At 42.3% G+C, this 15,140-nt stretch overlaps 1 protein-coding gene across 3 annotated transcripts in view; it reads right to left on the reverse strand.

Moving 5' to 3' along the window:
- The window catches only part of ABCC8 (ATP binding cassette subfamily C member 8), a 194,658-nt gene that overhangs the window by 168,052 nt on the left and 11,466 nt on the right, over positions 1-15,140 (reverse strand). For all 3 annotated transcript variants that reach the window (XM_019519667.1, XM_019519666.1, XM_019519665.1), the window contains exons 3-4: positions 13,107-13,228; positions 2,921-3,087 (exon numbers count right to left, since the gene is read on the reverse strand). In XM_019519667.1, the coding sequence (XP_019375212.1) occupies positions 2,921-3,087; positions 13,107-13,228 (289 nt within the window). The remainder of the gene's footprint in view (positions 1-2,920; positions 3,088-13,106; positions 13,229-15,140) is intronic.

A 15,140-nucleotide genomic window follows, 5' to 3' on the forward strand; every position in this document is an offset into this window, starting at 1 on the left:
ACAACAACATTGTGTCATGCTTCATGCCATGTAATGTTACTGCATGGTAGTAATGAGCTACTGTGCTGTGGTAAACAAAATTTATTAACTGCAGGTACAGTCTATGTTAAGCTTTTTGTATCTTGCTGGATGCATCTACATGTGCAAGCTACATGTGTAGTTTACTGTGGAGCAAACCCATGCTGGGCAGATGTCTACATGTGCAGGTATCTAGGAGCAGTCTGGAGAGGGCTGCTCCCACCCTGCTCTGCCCTGCTGCAGCATCCAGGGGAAACTCCAGGTTCCCCCTGGATGCCCGGCCAGGCTGGCAGGGTACATGGGGCCAGGAGACAGCTCTGTCCTGGCAGGGGCTGGGAGATTGCTCCCTGCCTCAGGGAGCTGCCTGCTGCTGGGGTGGGCTCTGCTGGCAGAGCCTAGGCTGGGACAATGTCCTGCTGCCCTGGCAGCAGGGAACTCCTGGCCCCGGCTCCCCAGCTGGGGGCAGCGGGCTTGGAAAGAGGGGTGGGGGTGGGGCAGGCCCCAATCTGCCTGTGGAGCAGCTAGCAGTGAGCCCCCAGCAGGAATCCCCGCCCAGCCTGGGGCTCACTGTTACCTGCCCCATGGACAGATTGGGGCAGGGACCTGGGATCTGCTCCTCCCCTGCACCCCTTTCCAAGCCCTGTGCCTTGATTGCCTAATGTGGGCTGGGAAACAGCAACAGGGCTGGGACCTGCCCCAGGCCAGGACAGTTCCTGGGCTGTGCAGAGAAGTCTGCCTTGGCTGTCCAGAGCTAGCTGGGAATTTTTGTGTTTCAGGAAGTTCCCAGCCGTCTCCAGGCTGCACATGGAAACCTCCCCACATAACTCAAGCACTGGCTAGGACCTGTTCCAGTCCGAGGTAGGTCCCAGCTAGTTTCTGGCTGGATGGAGAACTCTCCACGTGCAGGCAGATCCCAGCCCCAGCTCCATGATCAAAATGGGGACTGGGAGATTTCTTCCTGCCCCAAGAGCTGCCTGCTGCCAGGGTGGGTTCCAGTGGCAAAGCCTGGGCTGGGACAGAGCTCCTGGCCCTGGCTCTGCAACTGTGGAGAAGGGGCTGGGAGCTCCCTGATGCCACAGCATGGGGACACTGTCCCAACCTGGAGACTGGAGCCCGCCCTGGTAGCAGGCAACTCATGGAGGCAGGGAGCAATCCCCTGCCCTGTGCTGCCCAGCAGCAAATTTGCTCCTGGCCAGCCATCTATGCATAGTACCAACTCAGCTGTTAATTTGCTACCTGCATTTGCAAATGCAGGTACAAATTAATGGTGCGGTAGAGCAAATTATTGCATAGTAAGGGGCTGCATGTGTAGACCATGATGCTTACTGTGCAGTAATTTGCTCTACTGTGCAGTAAAGCATCTCATGCTGATACCACTGCTGAGACTGGTTTTCTCATTTGTCAGTACGACATACTTCTAACAGCACTCTTGAAATGAATAGGACTCTGCCTTAATTCAACAGCTCCTAGTTACCTTCAGCCATTATACAGTTAAAAGGAGTACAAATCCCTTACAAAACAGACAGTGGGACAGAGAACTTCTATGTGCTTAAGCAATTTATGCATTGTGACCAACAGGTAAAAAACTGAGACCAAAGTCATGTTACACAGTTAAGCAAATTATGCAGTTATCCAATACAAATGTAAGTGGACTATACTACATAATCATATTAAGCCAAATTCTGCGTTCACAAAATCACACGCAATGCCCACAAAATCAGAAAAGTTGAATGTGTATAAGTGAAAGCAGAATTCAATGGTTTCAGTTTTTGCTTCTCTAATAGAGAGATATGTAGGTTTGAAAATTATTTAGCAGATATGTTCAGATCAGAAAATGACTATGAATTTTTGGCCTGAAACCTCTTGCTTGCATCATGTTCAAGAACAATAAACTTGTTTTTACAAGTAGGGCTTATATATCTTGATTTCAATCTGTTTGCACAATTTATTTTCTCCCCAGAAAGTAATCACCACTTGCTAGTAGAGAAAATGACCTTTTATCACCAATATCTTATTTTCATTTCTAATACTGATATTGTATCATTTGTGAGATTAAGATTAAAATTCCTATTAAATCTCCTGTCATCTGTTATACACTAAATTTTTTCTCTTCAGTGATTTCTTTTCCCTGGCTTTCTCCAACATAAACATATTTACACAAACACACACTCCACACTCCTTAAATTCCCTGTGGATGCAGGATGAGAGAACAAACACGATCGATATTAGGGGCATTGCTTAATGCAACTGTGGAAAGTTCTCAGGTACTGCAGTGATAGATAAGTGAGATGTAAGAACCTACACAGACCTGAAGCTTTTTCTAGTGGCTGGTTTAACTCACTGTTGTGTGCAAATGTGTGTGGGGTGAAAGTAGCAGTAATAATTTTGGGTTGGATTTCACCTAGTAAACTCCAAAGCCATTTATTTATACAGGTTTTGAGGGTGGTTAGAATAAAGATGAAAAATTATCTGAAAAGACTCAACTTGCCTCAGTATCATGCTAAATCACATTCTATCTGCTCTGGAAAATTGGAAATGAGAGATGCTACTTCAGTGTCTAGAGATGTTTTCTCATACCAAAGACAGTCCAGTTTACTGAGGTGTTCCCTGTACTATGATTAATGTTTTCAGAACAGTGAAGTTGTCATTCAAAAATAAGTAACACCTGCGTTAAAAAACAAAAAGGATTAAATCTATCTGAATTGTAACTCTGTACCAGAGTCAAAATAGTTTACATTAAAAATTAATTCAATCTAACACATTTAGGCTGGTGTTGCATTTTCAAATCTTTCCCAGTTTCAAAAACATGATTTTAGTATCTTTCATGAAGAAAACACATTGCATACTTAATCTCCGGGGGGGTGGGAAGGGCAGAATGAGAGTACTTGGAAATGAGACTTACCCTCACCCTGATGACATTAATCTCCACGGCTAGTAGCATTCCATATAGGATAACAAGGAGTCCAGTGAGGCAAAATCGAAGCTGAGAAAATCCAATGTTGTTATCACAGAACTTTACAAATTTGATGGTTTTGGTTATGAAAGCTAAGGTCCAGTAGAACAACAAGGCTGCAAAGAGATAAAAGAAAAGTCAAACAATGATGACTGCCATTGCAAAATTACAAGATATTATTACCAGTAAAAGTTCATGAAGTGGATCAGCCTACCTGACCCAGAAAGTGCTGTTTTCCTTAGCAAAAGAGCAACCCAATTTCAATCCTTTAAGTCCTAGGATGAAGCTTAGGCCCATTTCTGTTTCTGTTCCCACTACATAGGCTAACCCCTAGAAAATATTGTAGGAAGGAGCTTTGCTGAAGAAGATCTCCATCCACATGTGACTGGACACCAACTGGAAAGGAGTGGTATTCCCTCAGAGGAAGAGGCTGAAGGGACTGACCCCAAACCTGCTGGATGTCCCTCACATTTTTATTATAACGGTAGAATAATGATAGGGTATCAATGTAGGATGTCCAAAAAAACAAAACAAAACAAAGCAAAAAACTGGCACATGACTAAGTAACATTTTTGTAGAGCACTGTTGTTCACAGAGCACTGAGGTACCATGTTATAGCACTTCTTGCCCAAATGCACTCAGGCTGCTGTCATTTATGGATAAATAATTCCCCCAACTTCTCTCTGATCATATAGGAACTCCAATCTGGAATGGATTCCTGTCATTCACTACATCATGCACTGACTCCTACCTGCTCTATTCACTGGAATAGCCTCACTAGTCAATGTGATTTATTAACTGTCGGCCGAACAATGTTTAAACCCGTATTTGTTGTTAGACATTAATAACATAGCTGGATTTCCCTGTCTCACAGCACTGTGCATACCCCCTTTCAGAGTTCCTCTCCAGTTGTCCTATTTCAGTGGTGGGGATGTGCCATCTAATCTATGGGGTTCCCCAGGGGTCCGGAAAGTTAGCAGCAGGGGAGCAGTGGCAGCAATCTAGAACCATGGTAATTAATGCTGTCACCACTCCTCTGCCACCAAATTTCCAGACCCATGGGAAGTCCTCCAGACCAGTTGACACAGCCTTGTATGTCAAATTGTGTAAGCACATGGTATCAATCCATGGCTCACTCTAGTGTGCAGGGTAGGCCAGTGCACCAAATCGTACCCATGGATCAAATCCTACACGCTGGCCCCATGCTGGATCCAGCCTGTGGACCAGGCTCACACCACCCATCCAGCCCAAGGGTACTGGAAGTTGGAGCATGACTGTCAATTGGAGCACTTCTGCCTAGGCAGAAATCAGCTGTGGGGTTGGATTATACACCTGGATAATCCTGAATGTTCCATACAAATATCAAGTGATCTATAGCAAGCAAGGCACCCCGAAGGGATCTGTATTTCTGAATAGAAAGAACTCCCAAGGGCAGCAATTAGTAATCACAATTAAATGGGTCAATTCAACGGTCTAGTTGTTACAAATGAATGGCTTTTTCCTTGGTCTTCAAGGTTTGGCTGACTAGAATGAAAGAAAATGCACAAATAAGGCTAGATCTTTAGGAACAACCTTTTGGGGACTGGGGCAGCTTAAGGGAAAGAAGAACAGAAGGGATACCTGTTCCTTTCCCACTTGCAGGATCACATCATCCCCCGTTCTTGAAGACTTCTTCTGCCTCCCCACCCTTTAGTGGTTCTCAACTTTTTTAGACTCAACCCCTGGGAAAAATGCTAGTTCTTAGTTTTCACTTGTTTTATTAGTGTGGAAAAATAATAAACAGCAGTTTTTCTGCTGCAAAGAACTCAGAAAGCCTACAATTGGTCAGAATGAGTTTAATACACTACAGATCCCTACTTGAAATATTTGGCTTTATCTTGTGAATCATGGTTGCACACCTAAAGGTGCATCTACACGTCACTGTATGGACATGTTGCCATGGTACCATGTTTTAGTACTTTACTTTGGAAGTACCAAAGCATGGTGCAGTAATTGCACGTACTGTGCCACGCATGTGGTGCATAGTTAGACTTCGCTGCTATTTCGCCGTAGCAGTATGCTGAAATGGGGGGAGCACACTGCTATAGTGAAGCAGCTGCTGATCACATGTAGACTTACGTGATCACTATGTCACCACTGTGTGCTGTACAGCAACATAGCGTGTCACTACAGTGAAGTAGGGCAACATGTAGACACACCCTAACAGTACTAACATTACATAGAAACCTGGGTCACTCATGAAAGGTTTGCAAGGTACTCCAGGGTGCCATAGCACCTGGGTTGAGAATCAATGTTTTGATGCTTTAGGGTCCTGTATAATCTCTACCCTTCCTATATGAGTGCTATCACATTATGCAACACACACAGCTGGCTCACAGGCCTCTCTTTAACACTCCCTCCAATCATTCTCAGCCTCTCACCCGTTTTCATACTGGCCTCTGCACTTGGGGGAATCTGGAGGCAACAGGTTTTGTGCTTTCTGAGGCCTGATGTTGGAGGAGACTAAAGTCACTGAGCACTCTCCTGTTTTACTTGAAAATCTCTGGATGCTGACAGACGTGCATAAAGCGCTTTGAGTTAGAGCACCAGTACATTGCCTCCCCAGGCCAGTATGTTGCCTCCACAGACCCAACAGATGTTCACCTGTTGGGTTGGGGGGCGGGGGGAGAGAGCTGGGAAACTGAGCCTATCTGTCCCATGATCAGGGCTTGGCCAATACAATCTTGTGCTGCCCTCTCACTCTCCCACATCCTGTATTGTCTGCAGGAAGGGATCAGGGAGGGAAGAGAAGAGGGGGAGCTGCGGGCTGAAGTTTCCCTGGCCTGAACTGAGGGAAGAGAGGCACGGGGGTGGGGGGAGGGAGGGGGCAGCTGCTTGCTGGGGTGCTCCAGTCCACCACGCCCCCACCTCCCTCCAGCTTAGACTGGGCAAACCCCAATCTGCAGCTCCCCCTCCTCATCCTCCAATCCCCCTCCCTTCCTAATGACAGCACCGGGGTGGGGCTGTGCTGCAGCATCAGCCTAACCTCGCTCACTTATAACTGACCCTAGGGAACACAAGTTCCCTAAGGTGCTCCACTTTGCAGCACCTTCATCTGATCTTTCATTAGATAACAGTTAATTTGTTGTATGATCAGCCACTTTTAAAGTGTTCTGCAGCCATGCACACATGTCACTGCACGAGTGTAGAGTGCTTTCAGGGGGGCCAAGCATGCAACAAATATAACTTATTTGCACCCCCCAAGGTACCTAGAGTCCTGCTTTTGCACATACATAAAATTGCCCAGTCTGAATGGTTTATCACCAAGCTCCTCAAAAGCCCACCCACAAGCTAGGCATCCTCTAGCTTGGGGCCCTCCACTGCTCAGTCCTGGAGGTGTTCTCATAGCACACCTAACATACACCTATCTTCATAAAATGCAGGTGTGGACGCTTTCTAAGATACATTTTTTTCCCAAAGGTTCTACAATGTAAAATGCAGGGGCACTCGTAAAAGCCAAGACAAGAACTCAAGACCACTCAGGTGCCCTAACCACTAGACTACAGTCATGCTTCTTGTTTGTTCTCTCCCTGGCCCTATGAATCATGCACTCTTTGCTGCACAGGGGCATAGCTTCAACAGGAGTGGTGGTTAACATCTTACAGCCTGGCAGTTAGGGCTTTCTTGGGTGGTGCTGAATGTGGACTTGAGTTTCTTTAGAATGACGAGGACACTGAGCCAGCTCCCTTTTTAGGTAAGTACTCAAAGTACTAAGGTAGTGGAGGCCACGCTTTTTGACAGGCATGCCACAAATTAGCACTACACCCTCCCCAAGAGCCACTCTGGTCCCCTTCCTTTGCCAGATCTGTTGTTCGACTTTCTGCTTCCTGACCTGCATAACCTGTCTGATCTCCTACTCTCCTTTCTGCTTCTTGTCCTGTCTGCTGCTTGTTCCCTTCCTGATCTAACACATGCCACACAGAAGATGTCTGAGCCACTCGTGCCACAGGCCGGCCACTCCTGCATTAAGATTTTACATAAAATGTGACTGGTGGTGGTACTACACCCTGCTAAGGAAGCAGGGAGCCTTACTCTGTTCTTTGAAGGAAAGGGTATAAGCACTTACCCACAGGAGACTTTGGATTCCAATTGACCAAAGGTGTCTCCAGGAAGCTCTAAGCCAGATATCTAGGCCCCAAAGAGGGATGGGATTTCAGTAAAACATAACACTTAATGTTTCCTATGGTCAGCTCTCCACTTAGCATACTAGCTGGCTTGAATCCTATTCCAAAGTGCCTAACTTTTCCCTGTGCTCTGTGTAGGAGGCCTTGGCACTTAATGCTGGGCTCTGGATCTATTGTGAGCAGCCTGATGCCTAAAAGCTAGTCACAGCAGATCCCAACATAAAGATCCTAAGTCTTTTATTGGATCTAGCCTCGTGTCTGCAAGATTTCATTTAAATGAACATGTTTTAATGAATTGGCCTGTCTCTGCTCAGAAAGAAGTCCTGTGCACTGGATAACAGATAATAGGAAGGATACTCTATTTGCAAGACAATAATTTATTTCTAATCTAGGAGCCTAAAGGCCAAGTAGTTTGTATTAATTAGAAAACTCAATTATGGCCAAGGATTCTGAGGCAGCTGTTCTGTTACGAATATGCAACATGGCAATATTTTATTAATTAAAAAAATCCCTTTACCTTTCCAGCTGTGTTTGGAAACTCTAATTCCCTTTGTTACTTCACAAAATTCTTTTCACAACATGGTTATGTGTTTTTAAGGGTGGTTTTTAAAATCTGTGAACGAAAATAAAGATTCTAGAAGATTTTAAAAAGTGGGATCAGATACAAATGTACAATTACATATTCTACAAAACTGAGGAAACTAAAAAGGGAGCTGAAACATGCATATTACCTAAGTGCTCCTACTTGTGGCAAGCATGCCAACAGGTTGACCAGGCCTGTTCTAGAGTAGTCCTTTTCTGCAACACTATCAAGAGAGCAACAAATCTGGCATGATTAATGGAGATGGATGGAGAAGTTTTGAAACAATTCTTTGCAAAATGCAGATTTGTTGATATCAAAATGTTTTGTGGGGACATACATATGTCAACTCAACTTTGGCTGAGAAAGGTTTTTCAGGCCCCAGATGGAATTTCTGGAAAAAAACCTGAGAAAGATTCACCCTAACCAGGAAACAGCCTTGTGGTCATAGCACTTGACTGGAATATGGGAGACCTAGGTTGAAGACCATGCTCCAAGGACTATTCATACAAAGCAGAGATAGTGGGAAAGAGCCTCTTCTTCACACCAGTTTCTACATTTTAGCAACTGTCTGCCTATTTAAATATTGATTTTGCAATTTAATCCATGCAGCTGATGCCTCGCATGTGGATAGATCCTATTGGATTTCTGTATGGGCATTAAGATCCACTCAAGTGAATCATATTCAAGGCACCTATTTATTTTACTAGAGAATTACATTTTTATCTTTTGGTAAGATTTTACCAATAAAAGATTCGTCTTCTTGTTACCCTTTTGTTGCAGCCAATTCTAAATTTACCAGATAAAAACAACTTTCACCTAGCTTCCAAATAGCACAATTGTAGATTAGTGGTTCTCAAAGTTTTTAGACTCTGGGCACCCCTCCACAAACTTGGGGCATGGCTCCATAGAAAATAGCTGTTTTTAGTTTTCACTATTTTTTTACTACAGAAAAATTATAAAGCAATTCTTCTGTTGCCAAGAACTCAGACAGACCACATCACATCATAGTGTTTTTAACACTTTGGAGTCTATTTATCTTGCAAATCATATCTGCACACCTAACAGTGCTAACATTGTGTGACACCCTGCAGAACTCTTGAAAGCACCTCAAGGGAACTCCAGGTGCTGAGGCACCTTGGTTAAGAATCACTGTAAAAACAGCAAAATGTTGCTTCTTGGCCACTTTGCACCCAACTAGGTCAATATCTGAGTCAAGCAATCCTTTAAAACATTGCTTACCTATATAAAATCATCGTTAGCTATCTCTAGACTATGTCAATACTATGCTTTGTAAATTAAAATTGAAAGAGGCTGGCTAAGGATGAGTTGGTGTAGATGAGTACTGTATATATTTTTAAAAATTATTTTTTTCATATGCTGTCTTCCTAGCAGACAGCAGAAAAGAGCCAAAAAACAAACCACAACAGCATAGGATTAAAACAATTCAGATTAAGTAAAATGAAAGAATGATCTGGCAATTTCATTTTTCAGTCTAATTATTAGCTATATTTTCTTAATTATTATTACTATTTGTATACAAGCATTGCCCAGAGGCCTCATTCCGGATCAATGGGCTAGGTACCACAGAAAATGATAATACAAGAGACATCTCTTCAGGGATGGAACCACCATTCTCTGTGATGTAACAGCAGGAATGAAGAAGCCACACTGAATTATTAATCACTGTTACTATTTGTAACAGGCTGGCCATGTTTGCTGGAAACTAGCCACTCTGCTAGCAGGTGTTGATCAAATTAGAAAAAGATAAGGGGGGTTCTGCTGACTTATCAAAACAGATGGCTCATTTCTGCACCTGAATATAAAAGACATGGAAACCCTGCATGAGACAGAGAGAGCAGGTAAAGCAGTCCCAAAGGAAGCAACTTAAGGACAACCAAGCCTGAGGAAAAATTTTAAGCTAATTTTTAAACTAATCGAGGAATTATGCCTGCTCTACACATGGTATTTGCATGGTCCTGCGTTTTGAAAAAGCACTGAAGGAAGTGGTATAAATGCAATCACATGCTAAGGAAATCTAGGAAACGGCATTTATTTTCCCTTTACCACTGCTTCTGCTTGAGCACGTGCTGAAATGCATCAAAAATGTCAGCTGTACTTTGTAAAATGAAGAATGTATGCACAGGTTTTTTTTTAGGAAAGAGCATGGTGGCAGCGATGGCATGATAACATGCACATACCCTTAAGAATGAATGGAGTTTTGTCCCAATCTCAGTACAGGCACACACACACAAACACTCATCCAAGCAGACCAATGTAGGATGAAGGGAAGCAGGCTCTGGGATGAAATATCTAAATAATTTAAAACTTGCAGTAAGGGTACTATCTAAATCCAGCATTCCTAAAAACTATTTCTTTCTTCTAGTCAAGCCTTGTACTAAATAAGGTAATAATTTTATTCCTAGGATATTAAGATATTACAAATGTCACTGCTTTATGACTAGAGTAGGATAGAAATCATGTGTAGACAATATTGAGAGTAAAGCACATGCAACTGGGCGAGTCTACACAAGACTTTTACTGTAGAGCTGCCTAATTAGCTCTGCAGCAAAGTCTCTGCATTTACATGTGCAGCCCTCTTAAGCCACAGTAAACCAATAAACACCACTGTAGGTTAGTACTTGTAAATACAAGCACTATCTCAAAGCGGTGCTATTTACTGTGCCACAACATACATGTAGACACTGACAGGGCTGGCTGTGGCATGAGGCTGTTTCAGGGCTAGCCCTACACTAAAGCACTCTCATGCCCCAGCCAGCTCCAATGCAGCAAGTTGAACCGGGTTGGAGCAGCCATGGACTTTCAGGCTGACCCCCTGAACTCACTGCCAGCTGTGGCTGCTCTGACCTAGCTCAATGTGATGCAGTCCTAGGCACACATATAAACATGGTGCCCAGGAGCAATAAACTGGTGCAATATGTGTTGGAGTTTATCGCCTCACATTAATTGCACATGTAGATGCACCAACTGAGATGAATACTAATGCAAACTTCTCATGGACATTAGCCAGGACTGCAGAATCCAGTAAGGAGCATCACATCTAAGGCATCAAAACCACTGACCGTCCATTTATGACCAGAGATTAGTACTTATGCAATGTTCTTTCCAAGTATTCAGCTTTTAGAACATTAGCCAGTTATGTAACAGAGAGGGTATATAATGCCTTAAAGGAGACAGCATCATCATTTGGTGATTTTGCAAAGCCCCTTGAGAAACAGGAGTAATTATATGAAGGGCCTTATCACTGCATCTCTTTATACAGAGAACTTTACTGAATTATTTGGGGAATTGTACTTAAAATGGACAGTATGATATGGAACAGAGCTACTGGCTAGCAAAGGCTCAGAATAACAGATTTCTGCTGCCTTCTGGGTTTCCCTTCTGATCTTCAGCAGTACACAAAACTCAGGTATGCATTTCAGATATTTTTCCCAAACATTGGGCTTTGCAAAGAAAATGTAATTTGATGACAAAAGTATTTTATTTGAATGTAATGCTAACCAGTATGCTACTAATTAGGTGCAATTCCATCCCTAAGACTTAGCTGTAGTTTGTGAGTACCAACAGGTGTAAAATGTTTAGCAAGTAGATTAGGAACAGAAGTAGTAGATGATGGCTAGTTATTTTTAGTTTGCAAAGAAAACTGTAAAAGGACTCTCTCTGCCTTCACCAAGGAAAAAATGTCATGAGATAGGCACCCAAATACTTGAAAGAATTAACCTTGGGGCGTGGGGTGGCATTTGTTTTAATCAGCAAATTAATTTTTCCCAGTTTCCAAACATAATCTGAACACTGCATTCTTTCTTTCCAGTCCAGCTTTCCTCCCTTACTGCCATTCTGATCACAGGTGAGAAATTCTGAACAGCAGTGCACATTTCTGTCAAGAGTCTTGGTTTGCAAGGAGGATAAAGCCTGCTCAAAAAGCTTTGCAGCTGGCATCTCTCTTCTATTGGATTACAAGGCAAATTCACACTTTTGTTATCCCTGAAATATCACTACAGTGAAATCTAATTTTAGATGGGATTAAACTGCCAAAATAAGAGAAACACTTGCTACCACTAACAGAAAATGAAAACGATGACTACTGAGTTGCACTGCAAAGCAGCTCCATTACAGCCTACTGTGCTGTTTTCATGACTTGCAGGGAACTGCCAGTTGACAACTTGCCTTCTACAATATAGAAAAATGGTAATTTTGATCCAGACAATAAATATTAGACAGCTCTGTGGAAAAAGAGAAATGCCACCCCTATTCTAATACCAAATCATAGCAGACTAATGAAAAAAGCCCACGTTCCCTATGTTCCCTATCTGGAGGAAGACAGTGCATTAGCAGTTACTGTGGAACATAAGCATAGTAAATAGATGCTCAGAATGCAAACTCCTCAGCATGAAAACCATGGTTCAGAAAACCACAGGGATTATAAAAAAAAAAGACCATTATAAAAGAGCTGGAACTCGTGGAGACTTGCTGGGGATGATGTGTAGGAGTGGACTCCTACTCATGTGCCTTCACTCACAGCAGAGGACCAAGAAATGTATAAATAATCAATAAGCAATTCCAACCCCTTTGCAGACTACAATGAATTTCACCCCTCCCCCTTCTTCTAGATGGACTTGCTTTGAAATACACTGATATACCTTACAGAACACATAATCACAGTGTGGATGTCTGTCAACAGTAATATTTGTTGTATTACAGCATGATTATATACTTCCAAATGTATATAATACCAAATTTTTATTACAAAAGACTTAAGTTTTTGTATACTACTTCCATTAAGAAAATCTAAAAGCAGTTTATAAAGAACAATCAAAGCAATGGACAAACAGTAGAGAGAGGCAAAAGCAATCTGCTCAAGGTCACAGAGAAGGTCAGTACCGGCAAAAGTTTCCCAATTCTTCCCATATTTCAAGAGACCATGCTGACTTCTAGGTGGTTTGAAGAACTTCTAGGTGGTTCCACGTTTCTACTATAGCTTAGCATGGAATTATACTAAATTGACATGATTAGGCCACACTTGGATTTTGAGACTTCATTTGTAACAATTACTACAGCTTTCCCACCCCAATTTTTGTACAGAAGCATTTGGCCAAATCCACCAGTGAAAATGCCATATATAGTCAATACTAGGCAGTTCAAAGCAGTTAAAAATGGTGGAAAGATTGATGTACAAAAAAGCAACCCTTCCACAAAAATGATCTGAATTGATGTTGGATCAGTGGATCCAAACAAAGCTGAGCTAGAAACAGAAACAGAACAGAAGCCTAGGTCAATGAGAATATGAGCAGCTACTGCCAGTCACAGAATAAACAGATAACATAGGAATATACTTATTCACACATCCAGTTTCCAACATTGTGGAACATACCTATTAATAATTTAGGAAAATTTGATGTTTCAATGTTATGGTAGTAAACAACAGATGTGATGGCTGCCAAGAATGCCATTCCAGCCGGCATGTACAGATGCAAATGACGGGAGTTTGAAATCCTAAAAAAAAAAAAAAAGGATATTATATAGTTAAGTATATACTGTTTAAATTTTTAACTGGACGCCATTTTTGTTCCCTGATAGTAAAGGGTGGGATTTTCTAAAGTGCAAGTGATTTAGGAATAAAATTTACTTAATCATTTAGGTAAACTTGAAATTCCTTAAACTGAGAAAGGAACAACTTATTTGGCCCCTGTGCATCTTCAGTTCTCACGGAAACCAACTGGAGTACTGTGTTGCCTAAACCAGGACAGCAAGATCAGTCTCATAAGAAATCTCTTTTTAGACTCTTTAGTTCAAATGAATTATAAAATTTAATTACTTTGGAAGCTTTCTACCAAATAAATAAGCAACTATGATTACAAAAAAGTTCAAAGGCTTACAATGTTATAGAACGGCTTTAAAGAAATCCACAATTTCATACTCCAGCTTAGCAATATGGAAGAATACTTTAGCCTGGTATCAATGCTAGACTGTTCTGTTTTTAACAAGTATGCAAACAAAATTTCAAATGACCATGAAGCTAAAATAGATGGTACCTGAAGACATATCTTTGCTTTGTGGGTAGGACAGAACTATCCTGTCCCAGAGGAAACATGAGGGGTATTTAGCTTTAGGAAAACACATTGAAGCTGGACTACTCCACTTTTGGGTGCAGCCTGCTCTGTTATACATAGTTAACTAATTCTGTTGTCTTGCACCGAGATGGGTGAAACCATAATCCCCCTTCTCTCCTCTCAAAAATGGACAAAGCAGCCCCTGTACTAAATGGAAAGAAAGGGTAACAATTTTGCCCAGCACTTATCTGAGCTGCAAAGAGAATAGACACACATGAAGAGACAACTATATAGACCAATTTGGAACAGGAGGTTTTTGTGGAGAGTGCTTTGCTGACTGGAAAAGACACCAGGCAATCGATACAATTGTGCTGCTTGATGACCCTCAACTCCAACTGGACGTAATAAGACTTATCTGTATATTAAGAAATAAACCCAAACTTTTGGTCAACAGATTTTCCAGCAGGGAAAATCTTAGGGATCACATCTTTTGCATAGGTTTCAACAGTAGTGCTCTTCAGACAGAGAGTCTTATCTGCTCTAACATGAACTGAGTCAGTGATACTTTTTCTGTTTACTTACAAATAAGTAAGTTGCTGGAATGCCAAGTTAAAAGCATATCTCGGAACCTTCTTTGCAACACAATAGCCTCTGCCTATTCCTGGGTGCAAAACCTTTTGACAGTCTACTGCTGTCAAGAGGACTTGTTAATAGTGTTACTTGTTTTGCCTTAGGAAGCTGATGAGGGTCTTCACTACAGTGAAGTAAAAACAAAAGTTTGTTTTTATTCAGAGGACCACATACTAGTCTGCTGAGTGCTTCAGAGACACAATCCTATAGCTAGGAGCTTTGATTCTTGTTAGGCAGCACTTATTATCCAACAGTAGTTCTCTGGGTCAACTTAAGTAGTACAACTGGGAGGACTTTTCTTCAGCTATGCACAGTCAAAAAGCCCCAGGCTAAATCAATTCAATCTTTGCATGTTTGTCTAAACTGCACAGATTGAACCAATAAGCAAGTGAAGAGACATTCACTTTTGATTCTAGAAATACAGCCAAATGCCTGCAGTGGCCCTTGCCAGAAGCTGGTAGGGATGGGGGTGGGGGCACTAGAGCATGCCTCCCTGCTCTGCTGGAGTAGACAGCTCGGGCCAAGGCTAGCCTGCCCACCCTGTGAGGAGGGAGGGGGTTCAGGGAAGGTGCAAAGCATCCTGGGATGCTGGGGGACTGTGAGTTAACTTGAATCTGGAAAGAATCCAGGACAGAAGTTCAATAAACTGATTTAACCTGAATCAGTTAAGTCTGATACTGTATCCATCCAGGTTTATCTTAAACTGGTTTTAGCCATTTTGAAAG

The sequence above is a fragment of the Gavialis gangeticus genome, unplaced genomic scaffold, assembly GCF_001723915.1.
Source record: "Gavialis gangeticus isolate Ggan-Ray unplaced genomic scaffold, GavGan_comp1, whole genome shotgun sequence".
NCBI classification, from domain to species: domain Eukaryota; kingdom Metazoa; phylum Chordata; order Crocodylia; family Gavialidae; genus Gavialis; species Gavialis gangeticus.